This window comes from Caloenas nicobarica, chromosome 6, assembly GCF_036013445.1.
Source record: "Caloenas nicobarica isolate bCalNic1 chromosome 6, bCalNic1.hap1, whole genome shotgun sequence".
In the NCBI taxonomy this organism is placed as follows: Eukaryota; Metazoa; Chordata; class Aves; order Columbiformes; family Columbidae; genus Caloenas; species Caloenas nicobarica.
Window position 1 is genome coordinate 35,988,533 of NC_088250.1, and position 17,906 is coordinate 36,006,438.

The 17,906-nt window shown below is 42.1% G+C and overlaps 1 protein-coding gene across 1 annotated transcript in view; it reads left to right on the forward strand.

Moving 5' to 3' along the window:
* Positions 1 to 17,906, forward strand: part of THSD7B (thrombospondin type 1 domain containing 7B) — a 314,098-nt gene that overhangs the window by 282,863 nt on the left and 13,329 nt on the right. Inside the window, exons 19-22 of the mRNA XM_065637807.1 lie at positions 7,730 to 7,871; positions 9,293 to 9,408; positions 10,246 to 10,363; positions 16,654 to 16,799. Of these exons, the coding sequence (XP_065493879.1) occupies positions 7,730 to 7,871; positions 9,293 to 9,408; positions 10,246 to 10,363; positions 16,654 to 16,799 (522 nt within the window). The remainder of the gene's footprint in view (positions 1 to 7,729; positions 7,872 to 9,292; positions 9,409 to 10,245; positions 10,364 to 16,653; positions 16,800 to 17,906) is intronic.

The following is a 17,906-nucleotide window of genomic DNA, read 5'->3' on the forward strand; positions in this document are numbered from 1 at the left end:
TAATCTATTTTTCAGGTGCCTTGGTGGCAGACACCTGGTCACCAAGGACTGCTTGACGCTTTAAGCACCCTTGTATCCTTAAGACACTCTGGGGTTTTTTGCCTTTTTGGAAATGGCGAAGCCTCTGTAGCCCACAGAGGCAGGAATGGGATGCCTGGAGCTTGTGGGCTGCGCTCCATCAGGCAGCGTAGCTCTTGGCAGTCGCAGGGCCGAGTGCCACAGTCCCTGTGTCTCCTCGTACACCCTTTTGCCATGGTGGATGTTAATTCATAAATGTGAGGGCATCTGTATGCCAATGCAATTAACCGAACAATATGTTTCCACAAGCTGTTCTGCAACGCTTTGTTGTGAAACTGAGATGACTGTGTGCGGATGGAGCATGTGTTTAAATAGTTCTGTCCAGATACAAGGCAATAAACAGCTTGAGGTTTTATGGACAGATAAAACCCTCCCTTTGACGAATTTACAGCAGCGCTGTCTCACTTTTATAGCTACTCCCGTTATTCGTGTTTGGTTTTGAGAGAGGACCACATAGCACAGTCCCTCCCAGTCTGCACATGCTTAACAGCTCCAAGGCGAGCTCTGGTCTTGCTGTGGGTGCAGAATGGCTGTACGTAATGGTGGTGCATCTTTAGTGTGTGTAGGGGTACCAGTGTGATGGGGCAGGGATTAAGGGAAACATGGTGGCCAGGAGTGAGGCATTGCCAGCAGCAGGGTGATTAATCCAACCCTCCATCTCCTGAGTCACTACTAGGAAAGGTGGGCGCTGTGGGTGGCCACAAGGTGGTGGACATGGTCAATGGAGTTACAATGGAGTCTACGGAGGATCCTGTTTCATCTGTAAGGGAAGAGCTTCCTGTGGTCAGTTGAATAGCTCCACTGGGTGCAAGTGAGTGCTCAGGTCTAGACCTTGCATGGAGACCCCACATAGAGACACCCAAATATATGAGTCTGCATCTGGAGCTGAATCTCACGTTTACTCTTTTGGTCAGACCTGTTGTGCCTCCAGCCTACATCAAATGTCATCCCATAAAGCCCAAAAAACACATCAGTAAGTTGGCCTGCGTAGAACCTCTTGCTCATTAGGACTGCCTATTTAATTGTGTTTGAGGGAATTTTGCTCAATAGCTGGTGTAGTCATGCTTCATTTCTGATTCATGTCAAACTGGAAGTAAATGCCTGTGTTCTGAGGATATATAAAATGCTTTTTGAATATTCACCGAAAATGCATTTTCTAAGCATGGCTCCTTTCTCTTCCCTAAGGAATCAAAAAAATTTGAAGGATTACATCATATTGAACTGACAAAGCAAAACTGTACATCCTGGCTTCTCTTTTCCAAGCACATTTATGTTTCATATAAAAATACTTGGCAATCTTTTAACACCCTTGTGATGCAGCTGCCAAAGAGCATTCTGGGAAATCTTCCTGCAACTCTGGTCATGTTTGGCTTGCTGGAGATAAAGAGGATTTATGAAACTTCACAAATTCTAGTTCGTGGGAAATGAGCAACCACAATTTCAGCCTCATGTTTTCCTAAGTAGCTCTTTGATTTGAGATATTTAGCTAAGATTTTGGTCAGGTGAGAATTCTTTTACAGTCGCTTTGGTGTTCTGCTCGTATTTTATAGTGTTGATAATAAATTTCATCCTGATAGCAGAATAACTAACTCTTATCAGGTGAATATAAAAAAGCCTTTTAGATTATCCAGTTTACCTTTTGTCAATATGCCATTGTACTCTGGATACTTTCTAGGGTATTACTTGGTTTTTATCTTGTAGCAATACTCTTCCCATGTGAATTTTCCACTTTCAGGATAGTAAATGATCTTGAATCATGTTGAAATCAATGAGTCGTAAAGGTGGCGACTGCTTTGTCAATAGGACATATTTTCTTCAATACTTCTTTCTGCTAAAACGTTGTATTTGTTCCACTTTTTTTGGCTGCGTTTTCTTTTTGCTTTTAAATAGTTGTGCTTCTAGGGTGGTCTTTTGTAATTTCAAATGCCCCTGCAATTCTTTTAGGTGTATTTTCCAACTGAATTGCATTTTCTGCATCTCGATTATAGTGCTACTTAACACTGGTACACAAAGCTAAATTTTAATATTTCTTCTAATGGAACTTTGCCATGACCCAGAAATGCAACTGTCTGAGATTTAGTACTTGGAGGTTACTTCTGAAGTTTGGCTTCTTACTGGCTTTGAGAAACTCATAATTACTGATTTAAAGCTTCCTTATTATTCTCACGTTCTCTATTGTGAGAAGTAAATTCAAAGTGGTTTCCCCTCTGATTGAAGACTGTTTTTTGGCTTATAAAGTTTTCGTCTTTGTCGCTAAGTAACATCCATGTAACTAAAATATCTAGGCTTTAAAGCCATTTAAAATAACAGTTTGAAGCTTGCTAGTCAGGAAAAAAATCGTGAGCAAATTAGATTGACTTGCATTTTGCTTCAGAGATTTCGTATTCGTTCCAGCTACAATAGCATGTTCAGTCAGACATCATCACTTGATTGCTCAAAGAACCAGCTTAACAATCTGGAAACTGAAATCCTATCATCTCTGTTACATATTCAGTGGTCGAATAACACACGCTACCTGCAGTGTCTCAACTTTGTATTCATCTGACTATCTGACTTGGAAATGTAATTAATTGACTTCGGTTGAATTCATCAAAGTGTTCTTGAAAAGAGTTAATATGCAAGTTGTGGTACGAGTCCCTGAAATAATTACCTCAAATTAATTTGGTTAACTCTCGGCTGCTGTGTGGGTAGCTGTCGCAGCCCCCGTAGCAGATCCGAGTGGCCTCCTTGTTTGCCTCAGCTGTTGGTGTTTCTAGCAGCTAATTCTGAGGGGCCTGAAATTGGTTAATTATTGGAGGTTACATGTCTCACGAGTGAGAACAGCTGCCTCTGCTCCAGCGAGCGTTTTCCGCGTGGATCAATAGCGATGCGCAACGCTCAGGACTTGTGACAATTGAGTCATTATTCTCTTGAGTCTGCAGGGGGGGAGTGTAATTTTGCAATATTAAAAGTGTCACCAAAGTGTCACCAGGCCATAGAGCTGACTCTCAGGCTTCGTAGTGACTTTCATCGTGGGTGCGAGTCAGAGTCATTAGGGTTTGGAAATGCCAAGTGGAAAGAGAAATTGTGGACTCGTGTCTTCGTCACGACTGGTACCTTAGACACAGGTTTGGCAGAGGACCTGTGGGATGGAGGCTGGGCTGCAGCATGAAGCTTGCACAGAGTTGTATTTCTAGCCCAAGAGATAATTTATTGAGGTCGAGCAGGAGAATTACACTGGTCCAAGGCTTTTTGGAAGAACGCATACTGCTCCTTATGCATAGCCGGGACTTGATTTATTTTGTATGGCTTTATCAAAAAGTTAGTAACTGCTGTATTTTTTAGAATCATCATTTTATTTTTATTCATCTTTATTAACAATCATTTTTACAAAAGTAGTGGTTATATATGGATGCAGATAAGGTTTCAGAATGTAGATGCATCTCAAGAAAATGCATGCAAATGCATTTTCATTTCAAAAGACTGCTCGCGTTATTGTAAATGGCTTACTAAATTGTTACAAAACATCCACATCGGCATGAACAATAGGACAGTTTCTTGCACTGTTAAAAATAGTCAAACCCCGTTGCTGTGGACGCATTTACCTCAATTTGAGGTTGTACATTTCCTTGTGAATAGCCAGTTAAATATAATGTGGCCAGCTATTTATAGTGCAATATGCATTATACAAGCTGTTTGATAAATTAAACAGCTTAAAGGGCTCTCTAATGGGTTACAACCTTTGTGCTGTGCAATTATGATGCATGTGGATGCCTAGATCAGTGGACGGCTTTTAAAATCTATCACAAAGAAGGTCTGATAGTGTATATTAGTGTGTGATATGTTAACAGCTCTTACTCTGGAACTTGGCATCCATAACCTCGCAGGTTTTTTATGTAATATCCTTCTCGTCCAGAACAAACTTTCTGTGCTTTGTCTGTTCAGTTATTGTCTGGAGCAAAGGCTGAGTACATCCTTTGTGGATGTTTGTGTCCCTCACTTTTTATATTAGCTTAAAATAGCGACGAGTGGTCACGGTGGAAAAATGTGGTTGGCTAAAAGAAATATTAAAAAATGCAGTAGGCAATAGTTCCAAGAATTCCTCCATAGAATCAAGATGACGGCTTTTATAATTTCTAAATGGTCCTTTGGGAAAATCTCTGATTCATTCCTACCTTAACATTTTATGTAGCTCTTGTTGCTTCAGAGTATTTTATTTCTGTAGTGGTTTATATAATCTGGCCTATAGATCCCTGGCTCTAGCTCAACTTTTTCACACTTCATAGAAAAGGATAGTGGAAATGGTGAGATTTAATACAACGAAGTAGACTGGGACAGTATAGTTACACATGTAAAGAAACATATTGTGTCTGTGTATGAGGTCCTGTTGCTGTAGGCTATTAATGTGTGACCTGACTTGGGTACCTATTAGTATTTCCATCCAGAAATTAATTCTAATCCTGTCACTGATACCAAAGAAAGCACATGCCTGAATTACACATGCTGTCGCTTACAGTCATCAAGGGGGAATCTGGGCTAAATCAACAAACAATGTAGTCTGTAAAACTTAAGAGCCAAGTTGAGTGGGCACCTAACCTGGAAGGTACATAGAGTGCCTTCTGGTTTCTGCTGCTTCTGTCCTACCTCCTAAAAATGTAGTTTGCCATGGATGGTGATTGGTTTTCCTTCAGTATTTTTAAAGATCCAAATTCAGGACTAGATACATACCATCGGTGGTGGCAGTGGTGACGATGGTGACATAATATCTTCCTCCTGCTGGGCAGCTGACACGCTTCTCTTTGTTATTGCTTGTTAATACCCTCGGCATCTCCCCACTGGAAACAATCCTTCTGCTCTAACTTTCACGGTTCACATCCGCTAATGACTTTGAGTCTGCCAAGCCTCAATCTTTACCACTTTGTAAATATTTATTTCTTCCAGCCTGGGACTTTGAAGCGGTCCTGCTGGAGTTGTGCACCCAAGTCCATGGAGATTCCTGGGTAGCTGGATACTCAGCTCCATCTCGCTCCTTTGAAAGTCCCAGCTTTCATCTTTTTCTTTGCAAGTCATTCCCTCCTGCCGCTTATTCAGTTCCATGTATATTTGACTCAATTTTTTACATAGTTAACTTGAAAGAGTAAGGCCAGAAAATCAATTATAAAACTAAATTGACTTCTCAATTGACGTAAAGAGAAATCCAACAAATAATATTACAGGATATTAGTTACAGTTTGCCGACTTTGAATTTTTGCATGTTTCCTGTGTACTCAGCTTGATTAAATGAACACTTTTCCTACAGAGATTCTTTATTATTCAAAACTAGTGAAAGTGGGGAGCTTATCACATCAGCCCTGGCTTCTGAACAACACGGCTCATCGGCGCAGTGAGAACGCTGGGCTCAGAGCTGCGGTAAACCCGTCGTTGGTTTGGATCCTGGCAAACAAAAGATGGACTTTGACCTGTTTGAGTCATGGCTGTTCAACTGGTCTGCTGCCATTATTTTTAAAAAGTTACTTCTCTAAAATGATGCATATTTTCTGGCTGCAGGTTCTTATTTTGAAGGGAGCAAAAGCAGGTATTTCTGAGATGGCACAGGCTTAACTTCTTTCACAGCATTCATTGATTTGTTTTCCCTTTGGTAACATAATGCAGAGGAACATTAATTAGGAGTAGCTGTTGAGATACCTTCTTTGATCTTTTCAATTTGTTTGGTTTTATTGGCACATCAATTAAGTTATTGTTGTTAGTTGTGAGGATGAACAATCGGATTAGTTGTGGAAAGGCAGTAAAGTATTGGTAAACACTTAGCATAGGTTTAATTTTCAAATAATTAAGAACAATTGGTTATTTTAGATGATCATGGATATTCGAATAAGATTACCATTTAAACTGATTTGATGAGGTGTGCGTGTCAGCAATAAGAAAATAATAGTATTTACTTCACATAGTGTAAGCGTAAGGAGAATAGGCCCTGACATAGTATCTTAAGACTGGGCCAGCCGTTTTTTTATTTCCCCTGATATTTATCCTGTTTAGTTATGCTGTCATCTGTGCAACTAATCCAGTTTACAGCAGCCTGAGATCTAGATTTATGCTGCGGTGCCATGACATTTCTCTTTAATATTCACAATACAGAAATTATCCATACTTTCACCCGTGCAGGGTTCAGTGTTTGCAGGCAGTTTGTTGCATTATAATAAGCTGGTGGTTTTAGACTGTTAGGGTGGGGGTTTTTTTTAATTAAAGTGCTCTATAGAAAAATAATGTTTTAAATTCCCAAGCATTTATAAAAATGTATTTCTACGTGCATTGCTCTTTTTTTTCTTTTCTTTGCTGTTCCTGAGCAATCTTTGGTCCTAATGAGAGATTGTTAGGAATTAAATAGGTCATCTTGTTCAGTAAATGTCTCTAAATATCTTTAATAGGGATTTATTTCCATTAGGCTTGCTGAGACCACTCGAACTCGCCCGTTCCTGCTGTACTGGATTGCGGTAAAACTCTGCTGGGTCTCAGCAGATCAGCGCCCTGACCCTTGGGGCTGCTTTTCTATCTCAGCCTTGCAGCCAAAATGGCTATTACGTATTCCTGTAACCACCCTAGCTTCAGAATAAGCTTATTTAGACTTTTTTGTTATTTTGTTTAATGAGACAAAGCAGCAATCCTTAGTGCTCTCCAGCACCGATTAGCCTTGCCCGGTGTCACAGGCGTGTAATCTTTGGTGCCACGACTCCTTCCTCTCCCCTTGGCACGAGAGATGGATGCGACAGCCGGGGTTGGGGCACCGTGTTCCCCATGATGCAGCCAGTGCTCGTGCGATAGCCCCAAATCAGGTAAACCGAGGGAAAAACCTAAGATATGTGTAGGCAGAGCCAGGTGGCACCTCTGGGTGACATCCCAAGAGAGGGGTACACAGGAGGCTGCAGGAGGGGGTGTGCGGGGGCGAGCAGATACTTTTCTCTGCATAAAGGGGATGTTTCTTGCAAGGCTGAAAGCATTTGGTCACTATTGCTACGTCTGCAGCAAAACGGGAAGGAAAACAGGCCCATGGCCTAAGTGAAAATGGGGGGGGCTGCTAAAAACAAACTATTTTCGTGCAAACACAAATGAAAACTGACCTCAGCAGGGTCATATTCATGTGAAAATGTAAACAGGCAAATCCTGGTTTATAGGCAGTCGAACATCAGTATTTGTATCACATACTTAAAAAGTCACCCCATCTTGTTGTCAGCATCATAACTGATATGCAATTACAAGTGTCCTTCCTAGAAATGAGAGCTCTGCTGTAGCATCAGTTTTTCCTTAAAAATGCATTAATTGTGCCAGAAATCATGTCCCATTATTTAGTACAATAGCATTTTACTAGGCATTTTGGAATGAGGTGGAAAGTAGAGCACAGTAAAATGGCACAGTTTTTATCCCTGTGTCCCCAAGGATCCTTCCAAAAAGTTATGGAAATAAGTAGTGTAGAAATGACTTTTAGTCATATTGGATTCTTACCTTTGAATCACGTTTATTTTCCTTCATATGCTTTTAAGTATCTTTAGAACAGAAGTGTGATTATTTCTTACCTTGGTACGGCCGTGGATGTACATGAAACAACCCAGGCAGTTGATGCCTGTACGATTTACCAGAGTCTCCTCACTTACCAGAGTTTCATCACTTTTGTGTGTAGGTGTGTGATCCGAATATTATGCAAACCCGAACTCGACAAGTGCTAAGGTCTTCTGTCAATACAAAGCCCTGCCCTGAAGAGTCACAAATGAAGCCATGTATTCTTAACCAAAATTGCTTCCAATACCAGTACAATCTAACAGGTAAGTGTAACTTTCCAATATACTCTTAGGAGGAGGCTAATATATAATATATAATTAATAATTAATATATAATATATAAATTGACATTGTGCTTTTCCAAATACCCTTGCATTTAAAGATTCAGCTCCTTAAAGGCTTTATCCAGTTGTGGTTTATTTACATTTGCCTGTAGTGTTGGTTGAAGCCTTGATATTAAAAAAGTTATGTATAGACAGCACTGATTTCAACTGAAGTTAGTTACAGGCCTGCATTTTTTTTGTCCACAGGTTAGTGGACAAATGCACAATTATTAATTTGTCATTGCAGGTACACTGGAAATAAACCAGGTTAAATGCGATCTCTTTTTTTTCCTGGGTTATCAACAGAATTAATTACAAAATTCCAGTTAGAAGAGTATCATCTTTGTGATTCCAGTGAAGCCAGTATTGAAGGCAAATATGGGTTATATGGGTGGGCATGGGATATTGAGAACAAAATGCATTATTTAGGACCTTAGAAGCAATTAGATCCATTGCAAACAAACAAACAAAAAAAAAGGGAAAAATTAATTTTGTTTTAACTAGCCTGGATAAATGAGAAAGGCAGAGAGAGGAGAGGAGAGGAGAGGAGATCTAAGATGAGTTTGGGGGCTGATGGGAAGGGAGAACAAAGCAGGAGAAAATGTTATATCTGAATATAAACTCAGTGTGTTTGAAATAAAAGCCCTAGAAACACAGAGGCAGCAGGACGATGCCTTTTTTATCGTCACATTTCAGAAATGCAGAACATTTATTTGTTCATATATATCAGAGGTGGAAGACACAAAGTAATAGGTTTTCTTGTGGTATGCTTCCTTTTTGTTGGTGGTGCATGGAAATTTTTTTGTTTGTGTTATGCTTTTTTGTTTATTTTAAATGGTATTTTAAGGTTTATTTTAATTTAGTTGTATACTGACCGTCATAAATTCAGACAAGTAATAGGATATTAATTTTCTTCTATTAGAAATGCTGTTTTTATTTCACGAGCATTAGAGCTTACTTTTAAATAATGGAAAGCTTTGCCTCGAGACGAGAAATAAGTTAAACGAGAGTTACCCTTCAGAAACATCCCCAGCTACTTTATCAAAGTGAAATTTTACTTCAGACAATTCACTCTTGTAAATGCGCCAACTGGGTTTAACTGATACACTTTATCAGCGTTTAACAGTTTTCCGTGCACCCTGTGGTACTGGTTTCGTTCAGGGGATGTCTGAGTGCAAAGCCGGGAGTTCCTCCTCCCAGACTTGCTGGGTTTCAAGAGCAAATTTATTTTATATGCGTTGTTGTTGGGCTTGGGAGGTGCTGCGTTAGGGGAAGAGGAACCCACACGTTGGGTTGAAAATACGTGAGAGCAGAGTGACAGCCATGCCCTGCAGCCCTGCGTCCTTCGCTTTGTGTCCACAGGCTGGAGCGAGTGCCAGCTGGGTGCCAATGCCACCTGCGGGCACGGAGAGCGGCGACGGCTGCTCAGCTGCCGGCGCAGCGACGGGGCCACCGTGAGCACACAGCTCTGCCAGCGGGTGAGGATGGACACGCGTGGGCACGGGCGGGGAAACCACCGGGGCTTCGGTTTGTTTCTAGAAAGCCAATACCTTCTGAACCGCACCGAGACATCGGCAATAAATGGTGGAGAAGTTTGGTGCTGGGAGCGCAGCAGTTGGGCGCTTTGGGGAACAAAAGCATCCCCGGGGTGTTAGTGGGTGCCATCAGTCCTCAACTCATCTGGGAGGTTTTGGGGTTGGAGAAGCACGCATGGGGCACAGCTGTAGACCCTGCACCGTGGCTCCAACAAAGCTGGCCACCAGGGAGATCATACACTGCTAGAAGTTTGGGACTGTCTTCTCAAAATAGGACCCAAACACTGAAGGCCTCTTAGACATTAAATACTTCAACACCAGACTCTTTTCAGTGGTACCCAATGACAGGATGAGAGGCAACAGGCACAGACTGAAACACACAGGAGGTTCCATCTAAACATGAGAAGAAACTTCTTCCCTTTGAGGTGCCAGAGCCCTGGACCAGGCTGCCCAGAGAGGCTGTGGAGTCTCCTTCTCTGGAGCCATTCAAACCTGCCTGGACACATTCCTGTGTGATCTGCTCTGTGAACCTGCTTTAGCAGGTGGGTTGGACTGGGTGATCCCCAGAGGTCCCTTCCAACCCCAACCAGTCTGTGACACTGTGAATGCCGAAGCTGCCTTCACCAATTGCACACTCGGGAAAACTCCCCATAAGCGCCAACATTGGCATCCCACTGCAGTCGCTGCCAGTTTCTGGTTTTGTGCCGCGGTGCCCAGCTGCGCAGGAGGTGGCTGGGGGCCTGGGGACGCTGACGCTCGTGTTTCCGTGTCACCTCGCAGCTTCGCCTGGAGCAGCCCGTGGAGACGAGCAGCCGGTGCGTGGTGGGCTGCGCGGTGGACTGCCGGCTCTCGCCGTGGTCGGCCTGGTCGCAGTGCTCCCAGACGTGTGGTGCCGGCGGTGAGTCCCCTCCTGCCTCCTTCCCCCCACACCCCAGCAATGCAGCACAGACGGGACCCAGGACGGGACCCCCAGCAGCCCCTGGGCAGGGGTACAGAACTCAGGGATCACCCCGAGCTGCAGCGAACACTTTGGAGGTGGTTTTTTAGGGCACTCTCGAGGTTATGAGGTGTTGGGGGTTTTTGAACAAAGCAGGCTGTTTTCAAACTACTCCAAAGTGAAAAATGCAACTTAGGAAGCAAATAGACAGATGGCTGGAGGATTATTTTATTAATTTGTTCAAACTCTCACAATTCCCTCATAGGAAACATTAACCCCTGAGACAGGGATAGTATGTAGAGCTAGCAAAGAGCTGGGGAGAGTTACAGGATTCTTAAGAAATAGTGAAGTAACTAAATACAAATATTCTGGTAAAGTTACTTTCAGCAACATAATTACATCCCATTGAAGAAGAAAAACACTAGGACTATTTTTCATCATTTAGTATATGCCTCTGTCTTCATCTTGTATCCACGAATCCCTTAATAATTGTATGATTCCAATAACTTCAGCAAGGTTTTGTATAGCTACTAATGCTCACCAGCATACAAAAAGTGAAAGGATTAGGACCTTTTTTAACTTTATGTGATTTTAAAAACCCTTAAGAGTACTGAGATGAGGAAATGCATCGAAGCTTTTATTCAAAATAAGTTCGTGACATTATTTCCCAGGCTTCTGATGTGCATTAGATGTACAGCTAATGGTCTTTAAGATTCGAGAGCCATAATGTATATTTGAATCAAATTCACTTAAGGTCAAAAAGAAAAAAGCTCTTAACTTCCATAAAGTGATTCCTTCAGATGGATTTCAGAGATCAAAGCATGTTACAGAAAAAGCTTAATATTTGGATTAGTGGTGTTCTTTCTTTGCTGAGCTTTTAGCCCTTTTGTGAAGTAATGCTTTCTTAACCGAAATGAATAATTCATGGACAGTGTTTTAACAACAACACACTAGGAATGCTATTAATTCCAAATTTTATTTTTTCTTCAAAATCCATTTTGGAGTGTTAATGCTCATGCTGCTGAATGGACTTAATTTTTTTTTTTTTTGAGTGTTCAATCACTTACTAAAATAAACAAAGCTCTGTGTGCCAAAGCGGGATGTAACGCCTTTATGGCTTTTAGCATGCTAAAGGAGCTGCTCACCCTATATAATGGGTGAAGGTTTTTTCCTCCTGAGCTCTTACATTGCATAGTTTGCAAGACGTACTGGAGTAAAGGTATGTCTCGTATTCTGCTCCTGGTCCTGAAATGCTCATGCAAATCCTAAAGACAGGTTAAAGAGCTGATGGCTCCCACTGCATGCAAGGAGCAACCGGTTACTTCACGTCCTAAATCAGAGTCGGGCTTTTGCAGAGGAAAACTGGAAACACCCATGCCCTGCTGAAGCAGAGCTCAGCTCTTCTGGGAGCGTGCTGCATGTAGATGCCCAACCTCATTAAGGGTCCTTGAACCACAAAGTCAAGCCCAAGCTCAGCTCAGTCTATGGGTCACCTTCTGGTCCTCAAAGATCATAACTCCATTATACTCCTAACTAGGGAGCTGGCTTGTGCAGCTCAGGACATAGGCACTGGAGATACTGTTTTGTGAACCTACGGCAGCTAAGCAGCTGGGAAAGCTCTCCTAAAAAATGTATCATAAGGAAGCCAAGTTTTGCTCAGTCCTTCTCTGTCATTGGAACGGCTTTCCAGGGACCCGGGACCCTTCTGAATCTCATCCCAAAGCAGGAGCATCAATGAAACAAGTACTTTGCCTCCAAGTTATTCCCAGCGCATGGTTTATTTTACTGCAGCTCCAGTCCTGATCTGAGTTCTGCTGCAGCAGCCATCAAGTGTGGAGCTACGCTGATAACAAACGTCTGTGATGGAGGGACCTCAGCACCAGTACTGTGGCCGCAGCCTTTGTGTAGTCCCAACAGCAGAAACACCATCATTTCAGCTTCTTCATTGAGTTCCAATTGGTTATAAATGCTACTTGAAGAAATTAATTATGTACTCATCTCCAGGTGATGCTTCACAGATGAATATAGTGAGGGTCTCCTACCCTGAGGTTCATAGGCTGCAATACCTTTGAAATCATCACAACTTTCTTACAGGCATTTGTGAAAATAAGGTGAAGCCTCAAATTAAACACGGAAAAGTGAAGGATGACAATAAACGAGCTGTAGGAATCAGCTGTAGTAAACACTGATGCAGCTTCCCTTTGCCAAATAAGTAATTGCCTACTATTTGATAAAGCTAAGTAAGTAGTAATAAGTGAGTAATAATTCACAGAAAATCAGTTGCACACACTGTTACTGGCTCTGCTCACAATAATTTTCTGGCTTTTCTTGGAGAGTGTGTTAAGGGCCTGCTGAAGTACCATAAACGACTTCAAAGAGAAACGTAATATAAATATAATTCAGATCAAAATTTAGTGTTGCTGGATTTACGTTTTCATTCAAGCATTGTTGCTAACATTTTTATTCTATCCATCTCTTCCAGTAACTTGGTTTGCTATGATACATTTTAATAGATTGTACCTTTCTCTTGCTTAGGTTTTATTTTATGGAACAATGCATTTAAACATGAAGTGCTGCTGCCATGTATGTGGCGCTGACAGCTAATATGGTTCTGGTACACAGCAGCCAGAGGCGAATATATTGATTTTTATAAATGATGATGAGTGAAGTAGATCTCTCTTTCCAGCCTACGGAGATGTGTAACTGATATTTGCCTGTTGCAGTCGTAGTTCTGGGCAGCATCTGTTCAGGCTTTAGGCTGGTGCTGGTTATATATGAGGGTTCCTCATATCATTTGCTGTACTGCTATGAAAAGATGTATAGGACTGCATTAATGGATGATGCTCCCACAGCCTGAATCAAAGTTACTGGAAAGTTGTTCAGTACAGATAATCCCCAGCTAATTGTGTTTCCTTTATTAAGGCAAATGAATACACGAGGAAGCTGATTTGTCAAGCTTTGTCACTTAGAAAGCTGACTTTGTCAGATAAATTAGGGGATTTTACCTGAGTTCCCCAGTGTCCTTGGAGCCCAGAAGAGCCCGTAGCACGTTGCAGAGAAGTGCAGCCCACACCAGCCTGACCCTGGGACAGGGCTGTGCAGACATCTGAAAAACTTGGCAGTTACATTTTTACTGATTCTTCATCAATTTGGGAAAGCATTTTTGGTTTTGCCTCCTGAAGAACAAGCTTTCATGACTTTTTTGCACTTGCTCCTCGAACTGGGGAAGCTCCAGTCTGATGCTGCTGGGAGACGTGACTGGAAGAGGAGCCACCAGAACCTCTCCCGGAGCCGTGGCTGCCCCGGTGACCGCTGGTGGGACTGGCACTGCAAAGTAGATTAGAAGCCCCATTTATCACCAGTCCCACTTGCATGTGACTTGGTCCAGCCTGACCTCCAGGGCTGTATTTAAGGAACTTCATCCCCGCTCTAGTCTTGCGGTTGTTTGACAGGGCTTTGTTTTATATGCTCTGCTCAGCTTTATCAAACAGATTGCAACGTGTCCGTAATTTTGACTGGGATGAACTCTAGCAGGAATTTTAATCATCTTGGTTTCAGCCGTGACACACCACTGTGTAGGGATAAAATGCAAGGAACGGTGAGATTTTTTAGGGGTAAAATAATCTTATTCTTCTGATTTCAAAATATGATCCTGTGTTTCTGAGATGAAATTTTTGCTGCTGATGCAGAACAGGATTTTAAGTGACCAGCATTAACAAGACTAGTCTCTTTTTTTCTCCCTTTCAAAACTAGTGACAAATTTGAGGATATGAACAAATACTCATTTTACATTTTCAGCACACTTTCTGTCTTCATTTTTATAGCATTTAACACTGCAGAGCAGAGGAAGCAGATGTGGCAAATTGATTGGGAAATTAAAGAAACAATTAGGATTGCTTTGACTTTTCCAGAGTTTGTATTGGAAGAAAATTAATTTCAGATGCAGTGAGATTCTGTTCTCCATAGGCAGCAAAAGATAAGGTATTTAAAAAGTAAAGACAGGGAGTTTTTCTGCTGCTTGAGTGGTAACCAAGCACCTACATAATGTTTATGGGGAAAGAAAAAAAAAAATCAGAGCTTTAAGAAACTCACTGCAGTGATTGTGCAAAGACAGATTTCAACAACATGTATTTCTTCAATGATTTATTCATAGAATAAAAAGAAAGTGATAGACTAAATGAGCCAAGCACCAGCTGACCGTTGTGAATGTAGTGAGTTTAAATGGTTTGGGTAACCAACTGTAGGAAAAGAAAATGTAAATAAATTCAGAATGGTTGTTAATTCCTCTTAAAAGGCAAATCGTGTTTTCTGTTCAATGATCTTCCCATTTACATTTTGCTAGAAAAATGTTAAACAGGGCGTATGAAAGGAAATTATTTCTTTAATTAAAATAGTGTGATGAATGCTTCAGACTTTCAAGTCCCTCCTAATGAAATCAGATCTTTTCAGCTTAGGAGATCTCCTTTTCCGTAGCTGGAATTAAGAAGAATCTGGGAGATTTGGTCCACTGCCAAAGAGGAAGAATGAGGGAGTTTTGGGGAGGGCCGTAAGACAAGGGGTAATGGGTTCAAGCTGGAACACAAGAGGTTCCACTTAAATTTGAGAAGAAACTTCTTCACGGTGAAGGTGACGGACACTGGCCCAGGCTGCCCAGGGAGGTTGTGGAGTCTCCTTCTCTGCAGACATTCCAACCCGCCTGGACACCTTCTGTGTAACCTCATCTGGGTGTTCCTGCTCCGACGGGGGGATTGGACTGGATGAGCTTTCGAGGTCCCTTCCAGCCCCTGACATTCTGTGATTCTGTGGTGGGGTTTGCTGGCAGTGGGCTGGGGGTTTTTCTTCCCTTGCTCTGACTGCTGGTGAACCACAGGAGTTTCTTACCTTTCCTTTTCTCTCAGCTGGTAGGATTTTTTTTCCACCTCCTAATGAATCTGATTCCGTGATGGCTGAATGCACAGTCATGTGGATAAGAGCTTTTATCATCACTTCTGTTACAAACTCCCCAGGTCCAGGGGATTAGAATTGGAAAAGGAAGAAGTTTTAAAATTGGTTTAAATGGGTTTATAAATGGAGTTCAATGGGTCAGAGCAAGGGAATAGCATTGTAAAGGTAATAGAGCTTGCTAAGGTATCTCTCAGTAGCTTTTTCAGGTGTGTCTGCTTTTATTTTTCACTTGCTAAAATGTTTTTGGAACCCCTGCTCTGTAGACAGCCACGGTGGCAGTTATTAAAAACGTATCTTAAACCCAGCTGCAGTACCGTTAATTAAAAAGTGGGCGCAGAAATAGCTGGGAGAAGGATCTGGCTGGATATCGCAGGCTCCGCACCTCGCAGCGGTGTTCGATCCCCCCAGCTCCCCCCTGCTCACCATTGCAGCTGAACGACTGCGATACAAACGGGAGATCCCGCCGCAACTTGTTACCGCTTTCCAGTGACTTAGCAATTACCTCTTGCATCTCTCTTGTTACATGTGTGCCCTCATTACCCAGACCTTTTATTTTTTTTACTGCCTCTCAAATCCACACCTGTCGAAGTCAAGGCAGAAATTTTATCCCCAGCACAATCTTCTGCATCCCATTGCATAAGGGCTTTATTTTATTTTTTTCTTCCACTTTTCTTTTTAATTGGAGCCGGGACTCTAATTGAAACATTTTGAGTGAAAACATTCCTGGACGTAAACGGGCAGCAAAGGAGACAGAAATGGAATTGCTGTAACTTTAATGAATACATTCAGTTTTATTATTTCAAAAGTAGAAACATAATTGCTTTTTCCATTGTGAAGAAGCTGAAGAAGTTTTCACCAATAATAAATAGGATTTTAATGGAAATGGCAGAAGTGGTTATGGACGGTAATAGCCACTAGAATGTTTGCAGTTTTCAAATTAGATGCACATAATTGGTCATAAAAAGAAAGTTTCATTTATTAAAAATCTCTGGAAGCATATTGAATGTGTAACATTAGAAACGATGCTGCCATAGGAATGATTTTCTTGTCGTATTTAATAATCACGGTTTAGTCAAGTATTTAAATGTGCTGCATAAACAAATAGTCGATTTGGAAAACTGTTTAAAAACAGTGTGTAAAACTATCAGAGTATCCCTTAGAATTAATAATTGCATCCGTATTATCCAAATAGTCTTCCCAATTAATCGTTTTTTGTTTGGTTTTTTTTTTACCCAGTTTTAGTGGTGGAAAATGAACTAGGAATAAGGATAAATCGGGAAATTTGCTTTTCTTTCTTCCTTGCCTAGGCCAGATGGTGCGTGTGCGCTCGGTGGTCCTGCGGGCAGCGGGCGAGGGCAGAGCCTGCCCGCAGCAGCTCAGCCAGCACCGCAGCTGCCCGGTGAAGCCCTGCTACAGCTGGCTGCTGGGCCCATGGACCCCCTGCACAGTCCAGGTACGGCTCCTCCTGCCCTCTCCGGGGGTCCCCGCCGCCGGGTCATCAACAACAAAAAAAATCATTATTTTATGGCGGGATCGATTGTTCGTGGCTCAGAGGTGTCTCTGTGGCAGGTGCTGGTACGATCCGTGGAACGCAGGGGAAGTTCAAGAGTGGTAAACCTCTGCACCTCATCTTCCAGGCATGGGCAGTGATTTATAACGATACGAGTGCAAGTACCATGAGCTTATAGAGGTATTAAAGGAGATTTACAGAGTAAACGTTCTCGAGTGGGCATAGTCATTGTGACCTATAATTTAATTATATAAAGTAACTCTAACAGGAAAACAGACACACTAGATTTCAAGAGCGCTTAATCTTTTTTTATCTTTTTTTTTTTCCTTTTTTTTTTTAAATTTAAAGTACTGTATAACAGGTCTTTCCCCACAAGGTCTCTGGTACCATAGTTTGAGTTATTGTGTGAAGTGCTGGTTTCTACTTTCTCCTTAGCCCAGTTATCTTTCTAATGATCTAAAAATGGCTGGATTCAGTTGCGTTGTGCTGTACCCACGCTCAGCACCTCTGCCTTGCTGGCACTGGAGCCAGCATTTTCTCCCTGCCAGTGACTTGCAGGCTTCAACTGATTTTTTTTTTGCCTTCCTATACTTCTTCTTTCCTTATCTATTAGATCCTATTTCCAATATTGAAACGTGTTAGTCAGTAACCCAGCTTAAGCAGAGGTGACTCTCACACTGAGCTTTCTCAGGCGGAGTGGAGGCCACTCATGCTGCTCGAGGCCGGATTTGCAGAGATGCAGGTGGGAGAAGTGTGGCTGGGTGGAAATGTGCCCTGTCTGCTCCCAGGGCACAGGACCTGTGCTCACATCTGTGGCTGCTTCTCCACATTTTACCATCTAGGAAACTGAAGCCAATGATGTGCGTGAAGACAAATCCCTTGTGTTTTCTGCTCTGCCCTCTACCACGCTGCGAATGCCTTGAATACCTACTCAGTTTCTAGCTGCGATAGATGGATGTGTAGTGAATGCTGCACGTGGCAGGATAAATGCCCAGAATTTCCTCAGGTTTTCACAAAGGAAATCTGGAGCGTGATAGTCTTTGGACAGTC